The 22,903-nt window shown below is 44.5% G+C and overlaps 1 protein-coding gene across 1 annotated transcript in view; it reads right to left on the bottom strand.

The window, feature by feature from the left end:
• gabbr2 (gamma-aminobutyric acid (GABA) B receptor, 2) overlaps positions 1 to 22,903 on the bottom strand; it is a 297,532-nt gene that overhangs the window by 86,954 nt on the left and 187,675 nt on the right. The window contains exons 8-10 of the mRNA XM_054744978.2: positions 13,129 to 13,189; positions 2,966 to 3,046; positions 1,172 to 1,322 (exon numbers count right to left, since the gene is read on the bottom strand). Of these exons, the coding sequence (XP_054600953.1) occupies positions 1,172 to 1,322; positions 2,966 to 3,046; positions 13,129 to 13,189 (293 nt within the window). The remainder of the gene's footprint in view (positions 1 to 1,171; positions 1,323 to 2,965; positions 3,047 to 13,128; positions 13,190 to 22,903) is intronic.

The raw sequence follows: 22,903 nt of genomic DNA, 5'->3' as shown, positions 1-22,903 counted from the left end.
AGTAGAGGATTGGGAGAATGCCATGTGGTCAGATGAAACCAAAGTAGAACTTTTTTGTATAAACTCAACTCGTCGTGTTTGGAGGGAGAAGAATACTGAGTTGCATCCCAAGAACACCATACCTACTGTGAAGCATGGGGGTGGGAACATCATGCTTTGGGGCTGTTTTTCTGCTAAGGGGACAGGACGACTGATCCGTGTTAAGGACAGAATGAATGGGGCAATGTATCGTGAGATTCTGAGCCAAAACCTCCTTCCATCAGTGAGAGCTTTGAAGATGAAACGTGGCTGGGTCTTCCAACACGACAATGATCCCAAACACACCGCCCGGGTAACAAAGGAGTGGCTCCGTAAGAAGCATTTGAAAGTCCTGGAGTGGCCTTGCCAGTCTCCAGACCTCAACCCCATAGAAAATCTGTGGAGGGAGTTGAAAGTCCGTGTTGCTCGGCGACAACCCCAAAACATCACTGCTCTCGAGAAGATCTGCATGGAGGAATGGGCCAAAATACCAGCTACTGTGTGTGCAAACCTGGTAAAGACCTATAGTAATCGTTTGACCTCTGTTATTGCCAACAAAGGTTATGTTACAAAGTACTGAGTTGAATTTTTGTTATTGACCAAATACTTATTTTCCACCCTGATTTACAAATAAATTCTTTAAAAATCCTGCCATGTGAATTCATGGATGTTTTTTCACACTCTGTCTCTCACAGTTGAAGTGTACCTATGATGTAAATTACTGACTTCTGTCATCATTTTAAGTGGGAGAACTTGCGCAGTCGGTGGCTGACTAAATACTTTTTTGCCCCACTGTAATCGAATGTTAATTATTGTAAAAAACAAACAAATAAATAAATAAAAATAAAAATCCATATGAAATGCTTCCAGGAATCGCTGTAGTAGTTTTAAGATTAGATAGGATGTAATCCATACTGCCTAGTAGTTAGCTCATCAACCCAGTCCGAAATGATCTCTGTTTAACAAACTGAGGTGGTTCAAATAGTTATTTACAGCCAGTCAGACAATATGGATTCATAACCCTTTCAATGAAACACTGTTAAAAAATAATGATTCCATTAAGTCTTCCCTCTACTTTATTCCTTTAAGAATTTTGCTTTCATACAAGCTTCCATTTTATCAAGTTAATACTTGTACTTTGTCAGATGCTGACCTGTGATTTCGGTTTTTGATGTTGAAGAACAGGAAGGCTCCAGCCATGAGCATGCCCAGTATGGTCATGGTGGACAGGATGCTGTAGAGCGGCACGTTGATGTGGCGTCGCTGTAGAAACACAAACGTACGATCTTTGGGAGGCTCCCTGCCTACAACACAAAAGTATAAAACACAAAATCATTACATATCTCAGAGTCTTTAGACTCGTTTCACACTTTAAGGGCTTTTATCCACACACGTTTCCTGTATTGCTGTTAAATCTCTCACATATTTCTTTTTTTTTAATCTATCTAAGAGTTGGTTGACCTCAGTGGCATCACCCAGCACTTGTCCACTTACAATTGTCGGGGATCACAAGGAAACAAGTCTTCCTGTCTAGAGTTTGTGTGTGTGGGGCAACGGAGAGAAGATGGAACTAGAGTAGTGGGGGAGGAGAATGGCCAGAAGGATGAAACAGATTCCAAAGTGTGTCAACACGGGCAAACATGAGAGAGGAGAAAATGGACCAGTAAATAATTTAGCTGAGAGCAGCCAGTTTAGATTGGAAACTGTGACCCTTTAGAAAGCCTCAAAGATATTTGGACACTGACATTCATGGAATGTTTTCTAGCCTTTCACGATTCAAACTGAACTTGCTGCACAGGACTTTTCACAAATCAATGCAAATGAAAACATCATATGACGATTTAGCCATTTATTTCCAACCAGTAAACTCTAAATTTCAAAATAGTTGGGCAATAATCCTTGAGCCATTCTGTATGGACTTTATTGATTAAATAACCACAATCTAACAGGAAAAATAGGTATTCCAGGACTAAACGCAGCATTTCGGAGTTTTCCCCGTTTCAGGAATTCTGATTATTTTTTTAAATACGTGGAAGATTGTCTAATCCTGTAGTGTTAAATAATGGAGAAAATACATAAAACAATTGTTTTCTAACCCACCCCCGCCCCTTAGAGCCCATGCAATTAGAGTTTACAGCCGCTCAGCATTAGCGAAAAGTGTATGACACCCAGTTAAGTACAGATGAACAAGCGTTTGTGGATGATCCTAGACTGATGCCGATTTGGCGACATTTCTTATGTAAATTAAGAAAGAAAATAAATTAATTAAAAGTATATATATATATAAACTGCATAATGTGAGATAATAGCTGTAAAATAATGTGTTTTAGCTCCGCTGGCTGGCTAGAGGGGAATGTTCCCGAGATGTAATCGCAGAAGTAGGTAAAGGGGTTTAAAATTGAATACAATTTTCCGACCCTGGGTGGTGCCTTCTGGGTAAAAACTCCCGATTTCTGCTTTGACTGGGGATGACAAACCATTGGTTTGTTCATGGTTATTAGAGGGTGTGAATACAGCACATATAAATACATGTTTAATTACTGATAATGTCTTCATTCACTCACAAGTCTGGGTCCTCAACAAAAGGACCCAGATTTTGTTCAAACACACTGCGCCGAGGCCACTGTTAAGAAAAAAGTCTGATCCAGTCCTACAGTTATTATCTCATTTACAAATCAAATCTATACAAGTTATTATTGGTGGGGTTAAAAAGTAAGCCTGCTTTACTCATTATTGAGCAGAGGTCAGGTTAGCTGACACACCCAAATAAAGTAAATTTAAAAATATTTTTAAAGGTATTATCTTATTTTATACACTTTTAGCTCCTTAGATAAAACCACAATACCCAAATCTAATTACCAACAGTTGGTTCACATCTCCAAGGCAACATTAAAGAGTCTAAACCTATTTTTTATCCTGCAATTAAACATATCTTGACTTTCCATACCTTGGAACTTGATGGAGGTGTTGTTGAGGTCCAGCAAATCAGCAATTGCGTTGTACTCCCCTACTTTAATTTCCTGTCCGTCTGTAAAAACAAGGAGAGTGAAGAAATGAAATGAATGGGGTGTGCTTAAACATCAACACATTTGAAACACGACCCTCGCTGGTAATCTTCAAAAACCTAGCCGAAGCCGAGAGGTCCAAACTTCCCTCTCACAGCTACTTGAGCCAGCTCCTCCGGGGGAGTCCCAAGGTGTTCTCTGGCCAGCCGAGAGACACGGTCCCTCCAGCGTGTCCCGGGTCATCTTTTAGGTCTCCTCCTAGTCGGACGTGCCCGGAAAACCTCACCTGGGAGATGTCCGGGAGGCATGCTGACCAGATGCCTGAGCCAATTCAACTGGCTCTTCTCAACGTGGAGGCGCAGCGGGTCTACTCCGAGCCCCTCCCGGATGGCTGAGCTTCTCATCCTATCTCTGAGGTAGAGCCCAGCCACCCTGAGGAGAAAGTTCATTTCGGCCGCTTGTATTCGCGAGCTCATTCTTTCAGTCACTACACAAAGCTCGAGACCACAGGTGAGGGTAGGAACGTAGATCGACCGGTAAATCAAGAGCTTCGCCTTCTGGCTCAGCTCTCTCTTCACCGACAGATCGGTACAACACCTGCATCACTGCAGACGCAGCACCAATCCGCCAGTCGATCTCACGCTCCAGCTTTCCCTCACTCCTGAACAATCCCTGAGATACTTCAACTCCTCCACCTGAGGCAGGACCTCATCCCTGACCTGGAGAAGGCATTCTACCCTTTGCCGACTCAAGACCATGGACTCCAATTTAGAGGAACCGATACTCATACCAGCTGATTCACACTCGGCTGCAAACCGCTCCAGCGAAGGCTTTTGCAACTTTGTTAAATTGTCAGCATGTTGTGACAATTTTTGCAGTGAGTGACGTCACTTGTTGCCGCCAAAAGGCCTCCCTGGACATTTATGACAATAGTTTTATTCTGTCAAGGTACGTTGTTATTTAATCCATTCAGGGGGCTGGGATTACCCATGGACCAATCAGCATGAGTTAACCACAAGTCCCACACAGCGACTCTACTGGGCCATTTCTGATTGCATGCCCCAGTTCAGGTACTGGGTTGGTTCCTATCATGGCACACAAACAGGTCCTTTTGTGCCAGCCCAGTGAAATGGGGCGTGTTCATGCTGTGAAGGTCTGGTAAAATTACCTAAAATCTCCAAAAACCATCATGTTTCACAATAAGATGAATGTGGATTTCCAGCAGATTTGTTCGTTTCAATTAAATGTATTGATGCATTAAAATAAATGATGTCTTGATGCTTTTCTGGAGCCATAAGAAAGAAAAAAATAATAACTGAGAATTTGTAACATAATAACAACATTGATTAAACCCAAAAAAAAAAAACAGCGAGCACAACAAAAAGTTATTTTCTTACTCATAAATGGACAATTTCAAATGACATTAAAATGTATTTATAACATCATTTGTAGGAGTTTTTCACTGAGTGATAAGAACTCAAACACATTTAATTTTCAGAAGACAATTGTTTGAATTAGAAAACTCTAATGCTACACAGTCAGCTGCAAGTCCTTCTCTCACAATAAACTGCTTTCCCAGCAATTAATCAGCGTCGGAGCGACTCAGTTTGACCCACATCTGTCGCCGTGTTTGTCACTGTGATCAGGATAACTGGGAAATCTGTTTCCTGTGAAGTTCTTCTTAGTTTGTCTTTGATCAGACTCATTTTGTTTTATGTCGTCAAGTCGGCCTGTGAACATGAAACGTGTCTCCGCAGAGTGATGTTCAATCCCCACTCCCCAAATATTGTGTGTTAGGTGCTATAGCTCATTATCTAAAATGACAGCATCACCTAAAAGGAAGAAAACATATTATTTCACTTCTGTTCACAGGATGACAGCGGCAACGCCCGCTTATCTACCTGGTGTTGATTTAAAATCAGAAGATGAAGACCTCCAGTGCAGAATTATCTGTCGTCGAGGCTGTTGGCTGAAAACGTACGACAGGCCAAAGTGGAGGATCAGAGGTAGCAGAAAGACGATAAGGTCATGATGAGGATCAGTCCTTTTTGAAATATTCAAGCAAGGGGCTGCCTCTCCTCTGCTCTCCACCCAGCTCAGACTCTGCTAGTGTCAAATTCCCACTGGAAACAAGGAAGCTGGTGGACTTCCAAGGACAGGTCGGACTAGAAGAACGGTGCAGATTTAGTTTTTTAACTGATCATTGCTCTTTACGCTTGCCCTTTCTCACAGGAAAAACACTGTGTGTGTGTGTGTGTGTGTGTGTGTGTGTGTGTGTGTGTGTGTGTGTGTGTGTGTGTGTGTGTGTGTGTGTGTTGGGCAGAGGTTAGAACGGTGCTGTCCACCGGGTTATTTGCAGGAAGCCCCGTCAGCTCAGCCACACGATACCCATGTCTGATTTACCGGATTTTATTTGATTAAAACTTACGAGAGACTGAACACAATAATTTAGTGTTCATCCAACCAGGAATTATGAAGTGAAAATTCATTTTAAAAAGAACGCCCAGAACAGTTTCTTTATGAGAAACAGAAATGGAACTACGTGAATAATCGCCTACAACAAAAACGATGTCTGGCCATAGGCCCAGCTGGGCTGCCCAAAATGTTGCAGCCTTCTGCTTTCTTGCCTCCATCTGAAGTTCCTAACTTTTAGCATTCTTGCCTCCATGCGAGGAGCTGCTGCATCCTGATTTCCTGCCCCCACCCTTTCTGCTTTAATCCTGTGTTGGGTGTCAGAAGCTGCTGTTGGGGGAACACAATCCAGATGTGCTCCTGCAGCCTCTTGTGTCTATTGAGTCTCGTCTCTGCTCACCTGCCCTTCCCTACCTGTTTCCCTGATTATCCTCATGTATTTAAACCCTCTATGTGTGCTTGTCTTTGTCAGATCCTCGTCTTCCCGTCATGCCACCATACCTGCCATTATTCAAATAAATCAGTTCTTTTTTACCTGCATTCTGTGCCTGCTCGCCTTCACTTGGGTCCGAACAACAACTCCATATCATGACAGAAAAGTGCAACATTGATGTTTTATCGACACAAATAACCAGTGTTGGGAGTAACGCGGTACAAAAGTAAATAATTACTGTAATGCATTGCTTTTTATTGTAATGTGGTAATGTAAGGCATTACAGGGAAAGAAAATGGTAATATTTACTCGGTACAAGTGTCAGTAACGCAGTAATTACAATGCATTTTTAAACCCAGAATCAAGCTGCCTTTCTTAAAAATTCAAATTGTGGTAAACCCGAAGAAAGATCCAGTATCTGCATATATTACGTCATTTATGGACTCAGCTTTGCGGGCAGAGAGGACGCAGCAGTAACGGCTCAAATACTCCAGCTGCGTCCTCCACGCGGCCGCTGCAACATTCACAAAATCGCTCCACTAAAACAAAATAATTCACCTGCGATCGTTCATATCAGCGCATATTCTCTGGTATTCTGTACTTTTCTGACGTGCTTTGCCGCAGCTGAGTTCATAATCTGTGCCCCGGTGATTTCAACTCATTACTGCTGGAGCGCCGCGCATGTGAAGATCCCTTTGGCTGATTGGTTAGAAAGTAGGGAATCTAGTTTACAGTTTTTCTGGAAGACGGAGAAAACATGCAGCATGCAGGACGGTTAGAGAGAGAAAGGGCCGGAAATTATTCAAATAAAATCAAGAAAACAAAACAAAGTGCTTGAAAAGAAAAAAAAGTAGGTAAATTTATCCCCAATACACATTTTTACCAGTGAAAAGCAATAATATATAAACATTTAATATTTATACATGTGATAGAATCAGATCACCCCAGAAGTCAGTCCCACATCCAGGGCCGTATCAAGGCATTTGGGGACCAAGGCAAATAGGCTTGGAGCCCCCACCTGTCACGGTCTGGGTTTTTTTTCACACACTAATTGGTGTAGAGTCTCATCTCTCCTCTGCAGGTGGGCGTGCCTGGAAGTTGGGAGGCTGCAGGTAATCTGCTGATTAGCTGGCCAGGGATATTTAAGCTCCTGAGAGACGCCTTCACTTCGCTGGATGATTAACTCAACTTGGGTATTTCTCCTAACAGCCAAATCCAAACTAAGCTTTGATTTTGAGAATTTCTGGGTTATGGATTTTTGATTTTTGAGATCTCTGTGTTTTTGACTGCTTGTTTTGCCTCCTGCAGATATCACCTATCAGTTCACCTCGTTTGCTGCTACCAACCTGGTTTCTTCACTGTCCACTCGTCTCTCAGCGTCCTCCTCTGGTCTTCCCACTCCAGGCTGCCCACCCTCCCTCCTGGATCACCATTACCCTTCATGCTCAGCTCCCTCCTCATTTGGACTCCAAGCTCATCTGCCTCCAGTAAGCCTCCTGCCCTCCCCAGACCGGTCCCTCCTCCCTCTCTCACGAGGTCTCACCTCCAACCTGATTCTCCACACCCGAACCTCGCTTCTCTGCCGAATACTGCTAGACTTCCTAGCAGCTCCTTCTGTTCTCCTTTTCTAATAAATTATTGTTTGCGATCTTCTTTGACTCTGTGGACTGATTCTGTATGTCGTGGGTTAGGCATCTACCACACAACATGACAGAATCATCCAGCCAGAATCCTAACCTCAGTACCGAATCAGTTCCACCTGTTATCACCGAAACCTTATCACAACACAGTTTAGCCCTTCATTCCCTCACCAAACAACTGTCAGACGCTAACCAGACTCTGTTTCAGTTGGGTGCGATGGTTAAACAATTAAGTGAACAGCTCACCAATCCGGAACCCTCTGCTCCTCCTGCTCCGAGTCCGCCCGGACCCGTTACCTCGGCACCATCCATCCCGCCCAACTTCCGGGTTGCCTTGTCTCCTCCCCCCGAGACGTTCGACGGGGATCGAAACGTTTGTAGAGGTTTCCTCCTCCAGTGTAACTTGGCTTTCCAACGCTCCCCGGAATCTTTTGCAACCGACGCAGCCAAGATTTCCTACATTGTCGGATTACTGCGCGGCAAGGCCCTCAGGTGGGCAGAAGCCAAGAGCCGCTCTCCGAACTTCCTTGCGGGCCCATTTACTGAGTTTTTATCCGAGTTTAACTTGACATTTGACAAATCCGAGCCCGCCTCAGAGCTAGCAAAACGGCTCTGGAACCTCCGCCAAGGCAAGCAATTAGTGGCTGACTTCGCCATCGAGTTTAGGACCCTGGCATCGGCTTCCACTCTCGACGAGGATTCATTAAAAGGGGCGTTTTCACAAGCCTTAAACGAGCGCCTCCAAGACCAGCTGGCTTTCTGCCAGGAACCCACAAACCTGGAGGACTTGATAATGCTCTGCAACCGGATCGAGAGGAGACTGAATGACCGTCATAAAGGTAACAATTCGTTTTTTCATCTTCAGACCCATACTCAGTCCAGGGCGGCCCAACCAGCACCATCCTCTCTCCCCAGCGAACCCATGCAGTTGGGCCGGGCTAGACTAAGCCAGGAGGAACGAGATAAAAGAATGAGATCTGGTCTTTGTTTGTACTGTGGCCTAGCTGGCCATTTCGTGTCTGACTGTCCCAAGACTTTAAACTCCAGAGCCCACCAGTAGAACCTAGGATACTGGTGGGCGGTTCATCTGCACTCATGAAGTCTCGGTGTGCTTTAGACTGTTTTTTAACCTTCAGTAAAACCTCAATATCCACCCGAGCCCTGATTGACTCTGGATGTGAACAGAACCTATTAGACCAACTACTAGTTGATCGGCTCGGCATAACCACTATTCCACTCGAGGCCCCAACGAGGGTTGTTTCTTTAGATGGCAGCTTCCTAACCTCTATAACCCATAAAACTGTTCCGGTTAACCTCTCGATCTCTGGCAATCATCATGAATCACTGACCTTTTTTGTTTTTCCATGTCACCAGTCAGAAATCGTATTGGGGCATCCCTGGTTAAGTCTCCACAATCCCCGCATCAACTGGGTGTCTAACAGGGTGGAGGAATGGAGCAACCAATGTCACGTTTCCTGTCTGGGCACAGCTCAGATCCGCTCTGAGTGCAGAACCCCTGAACAACCACCTCCCGATCTCACTGGTGTCCCCAAGGAATATTTCGACCTACTGCAGGTATTTTCAAAGGATAAAGCTTCCTCCTTACCCCCCCATAGGCCTTTTGATTGTGCTATAGACTTGTTTCCTGGAGCTCCTCTTCCATCTAGCCGTCTCTACAACATCTCAAGACCAGAACGTGAGTGTATGGAAAAATACATCTCAGAATCACTCTCAGCTGGCATAATCCGACCGTCTACATCCCCTCTGGGAGCGGGGTTCTTCTTTGTTACAAAGAAGGATGGCACTCTCCGACCATGTATCGACTATCGAGGACTCAACCAGATAACAGTAAGAAACAAATATCCATTACCTTTGTTATCGTCAACCTTTGAGCCTGTACAAGATGCCTCCATCTTCACCAAACTCGACCTGAGGAACGCATACCACCTCGTCCGAATAAGGGAGGGTGATGAATGGAAGACGGCATTTAAGACACCAGTGGGACATTTTGAGTATTTGGTAATGCCGTTTGGGCTCACCAATGCCCCAGCTGTTTTTCAGTCTTTGGTGAACTCGGTTTTGGCTGATTTTGTGAACAAGTTTGTTACTGTGTATCTTGATGATATCTTGATTTTTTCGAGGACACCTGAAGAGCATTCCAAACATGTCCGTGCTGTTCTCCACCGCCTTTTGGAAAATCGCCTCTACGTGAAAGCGGAGAAGTGTGAATTCCATGTCCCGAGTGTGAAGTTCCTGGGTTTTGTTCTGGAGAGTGGGAGACTGGGACCAGATCCTGAGAAGGTCCAAGCGGTACAGAGCTGGCCAACACCCACAACACGTAAGGAGCTGCAAAGATTTCTGGGTTTTGCAAATTTCTACAGATGTTTCATTAAGGGCTACAGCCAGATTGCCAGTCCGCTGACTCGGTTAACCTCCATCAAGAGACCTTTTGTTTGGGATTCCACAGCCGAGAGTGCCTTCTCTGCACTCAAAGACAAGTTTACTCAAGCACCGGTTCTTACCCGACCAGATCCCTCTCGGCAATTCACACTCGAGGTGGATGCATCGGATACAGGTGTGGGTGCCGTCCTATCCCAGGTTTCTCCCTCAGACCACCGTCTCCACCCCTGTGCTTTTTTTTCCCGGCGCCTCTCCCCAGCCGAGAGAAACTATGATGTGGGGGACCGGGAGCTCCTGGCCATGAAACTCGCCCTGGAGGAGTGGAGGCACTGGTTGGAGGGAGCTGAGCACCCCATCATCATATGGACAGACCACAAAAACCTCGCCTATTTGAAGGAGGCAAAGAGGTTGAATCCCAGACAGTCTAGGTGGTCCTTGTTCTTTTCACGGTTCCATTTTGTCCTCTCTTACAGACCAGGCACTAAGAACATCAAACCGGACGCCCTATCCCGACAGTTTTCGGCTGACTCCAATCCAGAACCAGCATCCATTCTCCCTCCTGACTGTGTCATTGGGTCCGTAACCTGGGAGGTCCGAGACCAAGTACTTGAGGCCCTCAAGACCACTCCGGGCCCAAGCAAGGTACCCCCAAACACATTATTTGTTCCCCCTTCGGTCAGAAGCAAGGTAATCCACTGGGGGCATACAGCTAGGTTTTCTGTCCATCCTGGGGTTAGTCGTACGGTAGCATTGATCAGACGGACTTTTTGGTGGCCAACTATGTTTAAGGACACTAAGGAGTACATTGCCGCCTGCCAGACCTGTGCCCGCAATAAGACCAGTAATCAATCACCCTCTGGCTTACTCAACCCATTACACGTTCCGTCTAGACCATGGTCCCACATCGCCATGGATTTTGTAACTGGCCTGCCTCCTTCTCGTGGCTTCTCAGTAATCATGACAGTAGTTGACCGTTTTTCTAAGGCTTGCCATCTCATCCCCTTAAAGGCCCTCCCTTCAGCTGCAGAATCAGCTGCACTTTTGGTGAAACACGTTTTTAGGTTACATGGCATTCCGTTCGAAATACTCTCTGATCGAGGTCCCCAGTTCATTTCTCGAGTCTGGAAGGATTTTGCCGCCTGTCTCGGGGCCAAGGTCGCCCTCACCTCCGGATTTCATCCTCAATCTAATGGCCAGTGTGAGAGGATGAATCAGGAACTAGGTGCCATGCTCCGTTGTTTATGTTCCTCCAACCCCTCCCGCTGGAGTTTAGAACTACCCTGGATCGAATACGCCCATAACTCACATGTCTCCTCTTCTACCGGGTTGTCTCCTTTCGAGGTCTCCCTTGGTTTTCAGCCCTGCCTGTTCCCTTCTGAGTTTCCCTCCTCAGTCGTCTCCATTCCCCAGTTCCTCAGGAGTGCAAAGCGTACCTGGTCAGCCACGCAGAAGGCCCTGCAAAGGACTGCTGACCGTAACCGGCGTTTGGCCGACCGTCACCGGAGGCCGGCTCCAGTCTATGTGCCTGGTCAGCGCGTCTGGCTGTCGACCCGGGATATTGCGTTGAAGGGCCACTGCAAGAAATTGTCCCCCAAGTTCATCGGCCCCTTCACCATCTCCTCAATCATCAATCCCTCGTCTGTCCGTTTGGAGCTTCCCCCTCATATGAAGGTACATCCGGTTTTTCATGTTTCCCTCCTGAAGCCTGTCTCCTCCAGTCCCCTTTGCCCTCCTCCTGCTCCTCCTCCTCCGGTTCGGTTGGCTGATGGGGGTCTCGGTTTTCGGGTCCGGCGCCTCCTGGACGTTAGGCGTCGTGGCCGAGGTCTCCAGTATCTGGTGGAATGGGAGGGCTATGGGCCCGAGCACAGGCAATGGGTCCCGGGGTCCTGGATTGACGACCCCTCCCTCATTAGGGATTTTGAGGCTGCCCGGTCTGCCTCCTCCTCCGCCTCCTCCTCCTCTGCCAGGACGCCGGGTGGCGTCCCTTGAGGGGGGGGTACTGTCACGGTCTGGGTTTTTTTTCACACACTAATTGGTGTAGAGTCTCATCTCTCCTCTGCAGGTGGGCGTGCCTGGAAGTTGGGAGGCTGCAGGTAATCTGCTGATTAGCTGGCCAGGGATATTTAAGCTCCTGAGAGACGCCTTCACTTCGCTGGATGATTAACTCAACTTGGGTATTTCTCCTAACAGCCAAATCCAAACTAAGCTTTGATTTTGAGAATTTCTGGGTTATGGATTTTTGATTTTTGAGATCTCTGTGTTTTTGACTGCTTGTTTTGCCTCCTGCAGATATCACCTATCAGTTCACCTCGTTTGCTGCTACCAACCTGGTTTCTTCACTGTCCACTCGTCTCTCAGCGTCCTCCTCTGGTCTTCCCACTCCAGGCTGCCCACCCTCCCTCCTGGATCACCATTACCCTTCATGCTCAGCTCCCTCCTCATTTGGACTCCAAGCTCATCAGCCTCCAGTAAGCCTCCTGCCCTCCCCAGACCGGTCCCTCCTCCCTCTCTCACGAGGTCTCACCTCCAACCTGATTCTCCACACCCGAACCTCGCTTCTCTGCCGAATACTGCTAGACTTCCTAGCAGCTCCTTCTGTTCTCCTTTTCTAATAAATTATTGTTTGCGATCTTCTTTGACTCTGTGGACTGATTCTGTATGTCGTGGGTTAGGCATCTACCACACAACATGACACCACCACCTCACTCGCCCCTCAATCTAAGATGGCAGCGTGCTGAGAGTACAGATTGTTGTTGCATTTATTTCATAAACAATCCTTCTAAAGATCTGTTTTTAACAGCAGTCCTAGCTCAGACACCACATCACCTTCCACCAGATGTGTCATGAGTTCACCAGGCATCAGATTACCAAACTCATACTGAAGTTGTTTTGTTGAAAGTAACTTAGAGTAATGCAAAAGTAGTGTAATGCCTTACATTTTAAAATCAGTAATATTGTAATGTAATGAATTACTTTAAAATGAGGGTAACAAGTAATAAATAATGCATTGCAGTTTTGAAGTAACTTGCCCAACACTGCAAATAACAGACGCCTGAATGTGTTGTACCATGTTGTAAAGCTCATGATGGAGTTACGAGCACGGTGGGAGCTGCCCACTGGGCTTCAATCAAGCCCTTCAGAAACCTGTGGGTGACCGTGTGGAGGGTTCGTCTATATTTTCTGAGTCAACCATTAAGAACAGGACAAAAGAGCCAAATACCTTGAAATTGGTTGAATTTTATCGTGCCCATCCTTTCTCCATTACGAAACATGACTTGACCCTAAAAAACAAACAAAATAAGTATTAATTAAAAAATAAAAATAAAAATAAACATATATATATATATATATACATTGCATCTGATTTTGTGAAAACTGTCTAAATTTGATCTGTTTATAGAAGCACACAAAATAATCATTTAGCCAATTTATTTGCTGGCACCTTTAGAACAACATCAGTACAGTAGAGGAGACTCATTTAATTGAGTTTCCTGCTCAGATCAGGGTTTAAAAACTCTAAAAGAGTTCAGTCAGTGTTTCACACAGTTGGTCTTTTATTTCTCATCACCAGTAGAATGAAACAGGTCAACCAACCACATCATAATGATGAACATGACAATAGAAAACTTCTGATTTACACTTCACTGGATGGAAAAGAAAGCTTTTAAAACCAGGAAGTCTCTGGCAAAAACACACAAAACAAAAAAAAAAAAAAAAAAAAAAGAATCTGAACTTTTGGCTCTCTCCTGAAACGTTTACAAATCAATCGTGCTTCAGTCATTTTCTCTTTTTCCATTTTTAAAATACTTTTTCCTTGTCATGCCACCCCCCCCCCCAAACACACACACACACACACACACACACACACACACACACACACGCACGCACGCACGCACACACACACACACACACACACACACACACATACACCATCCTCTCTTACTCTCATCTACCAAGACTCTCCAATTAATTCAGCCCACCATCTGCTCACAGACCTCCTTAATTACGCATTTAACTGGGTTTACATATTAGCTGTTGGCTAACAAAACAGGTGAGACAAACACACACACACACACTCTCTCTCTCTCTCTCTCTCTCACACACACACACACACACACACACACACACACACACACACACACACACACACACACACACACAGATATTTTGTAGTGACTGATTAAATGATAGCTTAAGGGAAGCGGTGGGGGAAGCATGAGAGACGATTTCCCCTTAAAAATCTCAAAGCTTTGAAGCAGCAGAGCAGATCCCACCCCTCTCTTTGAATCCCAGTCTTTGTGTGGCATCTTTGATGTTCGTCTCAGTGTGTGTGTGTGTGTGTGTGTGTGTGTGGTGTGTGTAAGGAGGTGTCTCTCAGTAGAGAGCTTGGGGAGGTGTCCAGCTATCACTTTTCCAGCGAAAGTGAGAATAGTGTCAGTGACGGGAGTGCTGGGGTCAAATGAGATGGAAGTGTGTGGCTGCGGGTGTTGCATCCTCTGGGTTTGTACCGTTTCAAGCTCCTGAAACAGCTGATGTAAGTGTCAGTGTGATGTGCAGACATAAGGAAATCAAGACGTTTTAAAGACATAGTTCACTCGCTTTCTTAATACATTTACTGTAGTCTCTAGTATGAATGAATGACTTGTGAGTCAATCTCTGTGGGACAAAACCTCTTGTGCTTGTTGTTACAACGCCTATAGGAGTTTGGGACACCTCTGCAGTCTCCTGATTCAGCACCGCTAAAAGCACTCCCCTGGATGCTCTCTGTGCAGATCAGCACGTGGGACAGCGCCACAGCAAAGGAGCTCTGCATCGCAGCTGCTTTTACTTAGCTGATGAGTCTAAAAGCAAGCCAGCTGGCTTGTAGCTGGGAAGGAAAGGCAGCAAGGACATGGGCCTGGACTTTAGACCCTCTTCTTTTCGTAGTTTGCTAACCTTGTAGTGTGTTCTTAGGAACTAGTGTGTGTTGTGTGTATTAGATTAGCTTGTGAATTGAAGTGTTTCACCCCTGCGAGGGTTCATATGTGAAGACCTTGAGTGAAACAGGCTAGTTTGTTTATGTAGGTTGTCATGGTCTGGTCTACTCATCACCCTTCTGTTTGTTCAAGTTGGAACAGAGCTCAGGTTAAGCAAATGTGAGCTACACTTTATGTTTAAATGCCACAGTTAGTTTTGCATCCCTTCAGCCTTTAGTTAAAGTGACAGTGTGTATTTTACCTGGCGATAGGGGGCAGTACATACATACATCATTGCAGGCTGTACTTTTGTGTTTGAGCAAAACCTTACCAAATGGTGGCCATTAGGGTCAAAAATCCCTGAGAGGACAAACCTCCAACAAAATGACGAGTACATCAGACTCCCTTTCATCACTGGCAACGAGCAAAGAGTTAAATGTGTAAAAAGTTTGTGAATGGCAAAAGTTTTATAATCATGTTTTACAAATCACTAAACGTGTTTTGTCCTCACGGGCTCCTGTAGAAGGGAACATTGCGTCTAATATGTCATCGCCCAGAGACATGAGACCCACTACCACGTATGTTACACCTGATTTTTATGGTTACATGTTATAAGCTACCCAATATTTTTCAATAACTGGGCATCAATTCATTCATCCTCAACAACATTTAGATGGATATTTCCTGAGATTAATGGTGAAAACTACACAGTGTCTCTTTAATTCCTGGGGTAATCTCCCCAAAGGTTGAAGTTTAGTTCTATTCATAGAGGTTTCCAGTGCTGTGATAATTTAGTTTTTCTTAAATTTAGGTATAGAGTCTCAGACAAAGCCTGTTTTTAACCATCCTGTTTTAGTTTTATTCTTCACATAAAGCATTTGTTGTATTCACTGTTCTACTCTTGTTTTATGTTACATCCTCCCTTATACTCCAAAATGAGCCATCTGGGGTTGTAACACTGGTTTCAGGAGGTATAAGTTAGTCTGAGAAGAGGGGACCAGAACACTAAGATTTAGCCTTATTTTCTGATATTCTGACATCTCTCCTCTGATTGGCTAACAGCAACAAGTCTCTCCTACTGACTCTGTTTGCTCTACAACTTTGATGTTTTATTTCCAAAATTAACACAAGCCTGCAGGAGTTATTCCATGTTGTGGAGTTGCTAATGCTAATGGTTAGCATCTACTTGTCGAGACACATTCTAAATCAACAACAGCATTCCCTGGGGCGAGCATCGACATAAATATACTGGACATCTCCTTTCCATACACTCCAATATCAAGTTTTTGAAGAAAAATGGAAGGTGGCCACCACCGCCATTTTGACCGTGTCACAGGTTCCGTCAAGCCCAGACAATTCCACAAAAGGGAAGAGAGGTGGAGCTGAGGGTGGGGCTGTAAGGCTGGGATCAACTGACGACACCCGGTCGAACTAGCTACAAGCTAACCTGAAGCTAGCCCAAAGCTAACGCGGAGGTGGGAGCTAAGCTAACAGAGGTAGCAACCTAGCTACAACTGGAGTTAACTGTGCACAACACCAGAGCTTCTGAGTCAGAGATACGCCGGGCTGACCGCTGGGTAAAACCGGGTGGAACACAGAGGTCTCCAAGACCTCCACAGAGGTCTCCAAGCCTCCACAGCCGCACAGCAGACAGGCGCTGCTGCGATCTGAGATGCGCAGAGCTGCCGCTGGGGAGAACCGGGTGGAAAGGTTTCCATCCCAGAGCTCCACAAGCCGTCAGCCTGCACAGCAGACAGACGCCGCGATCAGACAGAGATGCGCCGAGCTGCGGGGAGGGGAGAAGAGCTCCACAAGCCAATAGTCAGAACCCAGCTCCACCAACATGTTATATTTCAACCCATTTTCTAAAGTGCAGCATTATGTTAAATGCACTGGGTTTTACCCTATTACATTTAAGTTTCATGGTTAAACAGTACATGTTAAAATCTAAGCTCAGTTCGGCAGTGACCTAAAATGCATAAATATAATTTTACTTACTGAAAAAAATGAAGTGGAGACTCCTTGGACGCTCTATTAGTGCAATTAATGCCACAGCAAGTCATTTTGTCCAACAATTGCACAAAAAATATCCAAACAAGAATACACAAACACAGAGACTCAAAATCCCGAAACAGTTTCCAGGCCAGACCGAGGCTCTACTAAGGCCTTTCCACGGAGCTAGCTCTGTGGTCACGTGGGTCTGATGCTCATTAATTATACAGAATTTTAGGCTTTTAATACACTTAAACAGAAGAGTGAGAAAAAAATTCACCCCCATCAGAGTTGCCATGAGTGTAAACTAGATCATTTAAACCAAAAACATGTTTTGGTACCAGGCTGTAAACATGTTTATTTCTGCTGTGAAATTGGTATTTTTAACATGGGAGTCAATATGGATTTGCTGCTTCTGACACCAGCCCCTAGTGGATGAGGGTGGAACTGCAATTTATTCCATTTACAGGTTTGCCTCAATTTTAGAGCTGCATTGTGGGGGCTTGGTCGCGAGCCAAGATGGTTGAGTCCACGAATTCTAATTTGAAAATCCGAGCATTCCCCCATTTATCATCTACTGGCGGCTAATGCAGGAAATTGGGCATAAGGAGACTATTTTCACTGTATGTTAAATTTAAAGCGACTAATCCTATTTTTTAATGATAGGTGAATATAAATATGGTTTGTCAGTGAACTTGCTCTTTGATGATCATCCACATAACACACTGACATTTAACTATGAAATGTTAAACCAAAAACAAAGATAATTGTCACAGTTAAAAATAATTTTGCAGTTCCTGTTAATTTTATGTCCTGGAAGTCTTCTGCCCAACGTCATTTTTCCTCAGTGTGGCCCTGAGAATAGCCGGATCAAGACTATGAAGCCCTCACGGATCACTCTCCTGCTGCTACAAGTACTGATTCAGCAAGAGGGCTGGGATCAGCACAGAGCGGATGGGATTTGGTTTTTGTGAGTTGTGTTTTTACATAACAGACCAAACCGTGACGTGAGTAAAGACACGTGGCTTGAACGGGGGTACGATCCTTCACAATCAACCATGAGTGCATTCAAACTTAGATTCTGCCTTCACACATCTGCCTGAACATAGATGAGTTTAGTCAAACTACAAGTCATTTAATCCACAAGCAAAGCGAGCGAGTTGTGTAACAGCTGCTTTTGAAATCAGAATTTTAAAATAGCATAAAAGATGTATGGAGTGTGGCTAGGAGGGAAATTGCCTCCTCCAGTCTTTGTCATGTGTGGGTGGAAGTTCCTCCGTGCTAAGTCGTATATCATGTAATCCCTTAAAAAGAACAGCAAGAATAGTTGGATGAGCTTAAAGCTTTTTGGAACAAAAACAGGTTTAATTATACTGCAATGCCGCAGTTAAATGCTGTTTACTGTCACACTCTTGCTAAATTAGAAAACGCTGTTGAATCACTAGGAAATAAATGTAGCTGCTTCCATCATATTCTGCAAAAGTTGCAGGTTTTCAGATCAGCTTAAGCCGTCAGTATTCTCCATTAAATGCATGTTTAAGAAAGGGAATAAGAGTAGAATTTGACCTTTAAACTCTGAGCTCATTACTCCCAGTCAACATCTCTTCCTACCCCAATATAAGAGTGATGAGAGCCGATAGGAGCAGCAGCAGGTATGACATGGATATGACGGATACCAATCTTGTAGCTTAAACAGACAGACGTAATGTGTGTTGACACATGGTCATGTTTGAGCAACAGAGTAGTTTGTGTTAATTGCTGCTGTGAAATATTTATACTTAAGGACCAAGTTCACTTGTTCTTTCAACATATTTTCAATGGTCCCTAATATAAATTAATGCCTTGCCTGTGGGGAATAAAAGCTCTGGTGCTCCTGTTTCAGAAACTAGCCAGAGCAGAGGGGGGCAGAGGATGGTACGTTTTTATTTTCTTATATTCTGCTCTATGTTGAGGAGCAGCTAATGCTAACAGTTGGCATCTACTAGCTGAGTCAGGCTCTGCTCTCTCCTGGAGGCTAACTCAACAGCCAACCCAAGACAGGTGAGAATGCAAATGTTTCAATGTGAGATAGAATTGTCAGGCTTTTCACATCTGAGCTTTTACCGGTCTAGTTTTTATCAGCAACTTATGCAGGAAATAGGGATAGAAGACTGTGTTCCTGTTTTGCATGCTCAGAGTAAATCAGAGTTATGATCATATTTAAAAAAAAAACATTTTCTCTATGAATTTAACCTTTAAGACAGAAAATATACTCAAAGTACATTTGATGTAATTGAACAAAATTTTAATGATTTAATATTCAAATCCTTCAGTATTTAAAAAATAGTTTTGAAACATATCTATTTGTGTTTATTGGGACGTTCATTCACCGTATTTAAGCTTCCAAGAAGCAGGGGCGGCGTTAGGCCTGGCTACTTGGGCTGAAGCCCCGGATGTTTCATGAAAAGCCCCGGATCTAAATCGTGGAAGTAACATGCAGTACCAAAGTCCAACAGAGAGGGCGCTGCTGGCAGTAGTTTGTATACAGCCTGCCTGAGCCTCCACCACTGAAGAAGAAGCCCTTCAGCAGCCGGCTTCTTCTACACTCTCTGCCTGAAACGCATGAGTGAAGATGGACATAAGGACATTTTTTAGACCAAAAGTACGGCGACAGAACCCCAGCTTTGATGAGACTGGTGTTGACTCAGGTTTGTGAGTCTCATTAGAAAATATTTGTTGTGCTGCTGGTTTGCCTAAAGTTAGCTTACTATCAGGTAAAGTTGTTGGAGAAAGAAAGGGAATATTTACTATCATCTCACACTAAACACTAACAGGAACAATACTCTGCCCTGAATATGCTTAATATGTAGCTTCAGATAAAAAATTATGTGGTACAAGATACAGGTGCTGTCCAGTAAATTAGAATATCATCAAAAGGTTGAAAATATTTCAGTAATTCCATTCAAAACGTGAAACTTGTACATTATATTCATGCAATGCACACAGACCAATGTATTTCCAATGTTCATTACATTTAAATTTGATATTCATAAGTGACAACTAATGAAAACTCCAAATTTGGTATCTCAAAAAATTAGAATATTCTGAAAAGGCTGAATATAGAAGACACCTGCTGCCACTCTAATCAGCTGATTTACTCAAAACACCTGCAAAGGCCTTTAAAAGGTCCCTCAGTCTTGTTTTGAAGGCACCACAATCATGGGGAAGACTTCTGACTTAACAGCTGTCCAAAAGACAATCATTGACACCTTGCACAAGGAGGGCAAGACACAAAAGGTGATTGCTAAAGAAGCTGGCTGTTCGCAGAGCTCTGTGTCCAAGCACATTAACAGACAGGCGAAGGGACGGAAAAAATGTGGTAGAAAAAAGTGTACAAGCTCTAGGGATAACTGCACCCTGCAGAGAATTGTGACGACAAACCCATTCAAAAATGTGGGGGAGATCCACAAAGAGTGGACTGCAGCTGGAGTCAGCGCTTCAAGAACCACCACGAGGAGACTCATGAAAGACATGGGATTCAGGTGTCGCATTCCGTGTGTCAAGCCACTCTTGAACATGAAACAGCGCAAGAAGCGTCTCGCCTGGGCCAAGGACAAAAAGAACTGGACTGATGCTGAGTGGTCCAAAGTTATGTTTTCTGATGAAAGCAAGTTCTGCATTTCCTTTGGAAATCAAGGACCCAGAGTCTGGAGGAAGAGCGGAGAAGCACAGAATCCACGTTGCATGAGGTCCAGTGTAAAGTTTCCACCGTCAGTGATGGTGTGGGGTGCCATGTCATCTGCCGGTGTTGGCCCACTCTGTTTCCTGAGGTCCAGGGTCAATGCAGCCGTCTACCAGGAAGTTTTAGAGCACTTCATGCTTCCTGCTGCTGACCAACTTTATGGGATGCAGACTTCACCTTTCAACAGGACTTGGCACCTGCACACAGTGCCAAAACCACCAGCACCTGGTTCAAGGACCATGGTATCCCTGTCCTTGATTGGCCAGCAAACTCGCCTGACCTTAACCCCATAGAAAATCTATGGGGTATTGTGAAGCGGAGGATGCAATACGCTAGACCCAACAATGCAGAGGAGCTGAAGACGACTATCAGAGCAACCTGGGCTCTCATAACACCTGAGCAGTGCCACAGACTGATCGAGTCCATGCCACGCCGCATTACTGCAGTTATTGAGGCAAAAGGAGCCCCGACTAAGTATTGAGTGCTATACATGCACATTCTTTTCATGTTCATTCTTTTCAATTGGCCAACATTAGAGAAACAAACATTTTTTCATTGGCCTTTAGAATATTCTAATTTTCTGAGATACCAGATTTGATGTTTTCATTGGTTGTCACCTATAAATATCAAAATTAAACGTAATAAACATCGGAAATACATTGGTCTGTGTGCATTGCATGAATATAATGTACAAGTTTCACGTTTTGAATGGAATTACTGAAATATTTTCAACCTTTTGATGATATTCTAATTTACTGGCCAGCACCTGTATGATGTTGACTAGTGCGTGTCACGTGTAGGTGCACGCGCGTGTGAGTGCGCGTGAGTGTGGGTGCGTGCGTGTGTGTTAAGCCCCGGATCTTCTTCAGTCCTAAATCCGCCCCTGCCAAGAAGAATAAAAATTTCTAACCCTAACTATTTTTTAATGAGAAAATTATTCAGACATAAAAATACTTTGATTTTACAAAGTAAAACATAAAAGCACTTTGATTTTATACAGTTACAATACTATTCAATCCATTTTTATTATGTTGTGGTACACCGTACAGACACAATTAAGACTACTACATTATACTAAAGCGTGCACTGAGCTTATCTAAGACAAAAAAAGAGAAACAATAAAGAGAAAATGGGGATGATGACATTTCCTGTTAGACAGTTGAACACAGTTATGTACATGAACTTAAAAATCATGGCCTCTACAGTGGGATGCAGTGGGTGGGAGGGATTTACCAAAATGGAGTTCATCTTCATCAGCATCCTCCTTTCTCACATCTCCTTAACTGAATCTAGTTGGCAGCCCAGAACCATGCTAGCTTTGTAAACTAGCTTGTTCAGTCTCTTTCTGTCTCGGTCAGAGCTGCCTGCACCCCAACAGACCACAGCAGAGAGAATAAAGCCGGGCGTACACTGTGCGACTTTTTCACCCGTAGCACTCAGCTTCAGCTCAAACTGTACGACTTCCTCGCAGGGCAGATCTCACGAGTCATGTGCTCACACTGCACGTCTGGTAGCAACACGTCGGACCTAAAAATATGCTAAAGATAGCAGTTTTTACTCAACACATCAGACTTTTTTGTTTTGCCTGTTGTCCTTCGGGAGTGCTGCAGGAGGACACACAGGGATTTATGGGGTTGGATGAGGAAAACGAAATAAAGAAAGTGAATCTGTGTTTTGTGATCAGTTTAATTTGACACGAACACGACAAACACGCTTTCTTGACAATCTTTGTGAGTAAAAAAAACGTGTAGAAACAAAAATGAACAGCGTGTGTTATTAGGGAAATAGCGGGCGAGCGGTGTAGATGCATGATTGCGCATGCGCCGTGAGCGGTTCTGATACTTTTTGGGTCGCAGCTGCTCGCAGCGCCGCTTCAACAGTGCGATACCCTCACGAGGGGCGAGCAAAATATCAAACACGCCAGAAGTCCGTGAGAGCTCACGACTGCTGATCGGCAGCTGGTCACGTGGTGTTAATCGCCTCTCGTAACCCCCTGTACACTACACAACGCTCAGCACAAAACTCGCCCCAATCTCGTGGATTCTCGCACGAGTGGAAAATCGGCTCAAAAAAGTGAAAAAGTCGTACAGTGTACGCCCGGCTTAACAGAGCCAGCAGTGATAAAAGGATTTTAGCAGATGGGAATTAATTCCAAAGGACCTCAGCTTCCTCAGCAGGTAAAGGTGGCTTTGGCCCTTCTCATACAGAGTATCTGTGGTGTTGGGCTACATCAGCTTACTGTTGAGGTAACCACCAAGGCACTTAAAGGCATCCACCACCTCAATGCCAGCTGTCTGAATGTTTACAGGTGAGTGAGAAGGAGTGTT

Source organism: Nothobranchius furzeri, chromosome 19 (genome assembly GCF_043380555.1).
Source record: "Nothobranchius furzeri strain GRZ-AD chromosome 19, NfurGRZ-RIMD1, whole genome shotgun sequence".
Taxonomy (NCBI): Eukaryota; Metazoa; Chordata; class Actinopteri; order Cyprinodontiformes; family Nothobranchiidae; genus Nothobranchius; species Nothobranchius furzeri.
This window is presented reverse-complemented; position numbering and strand designations above follow the sequence as displayed.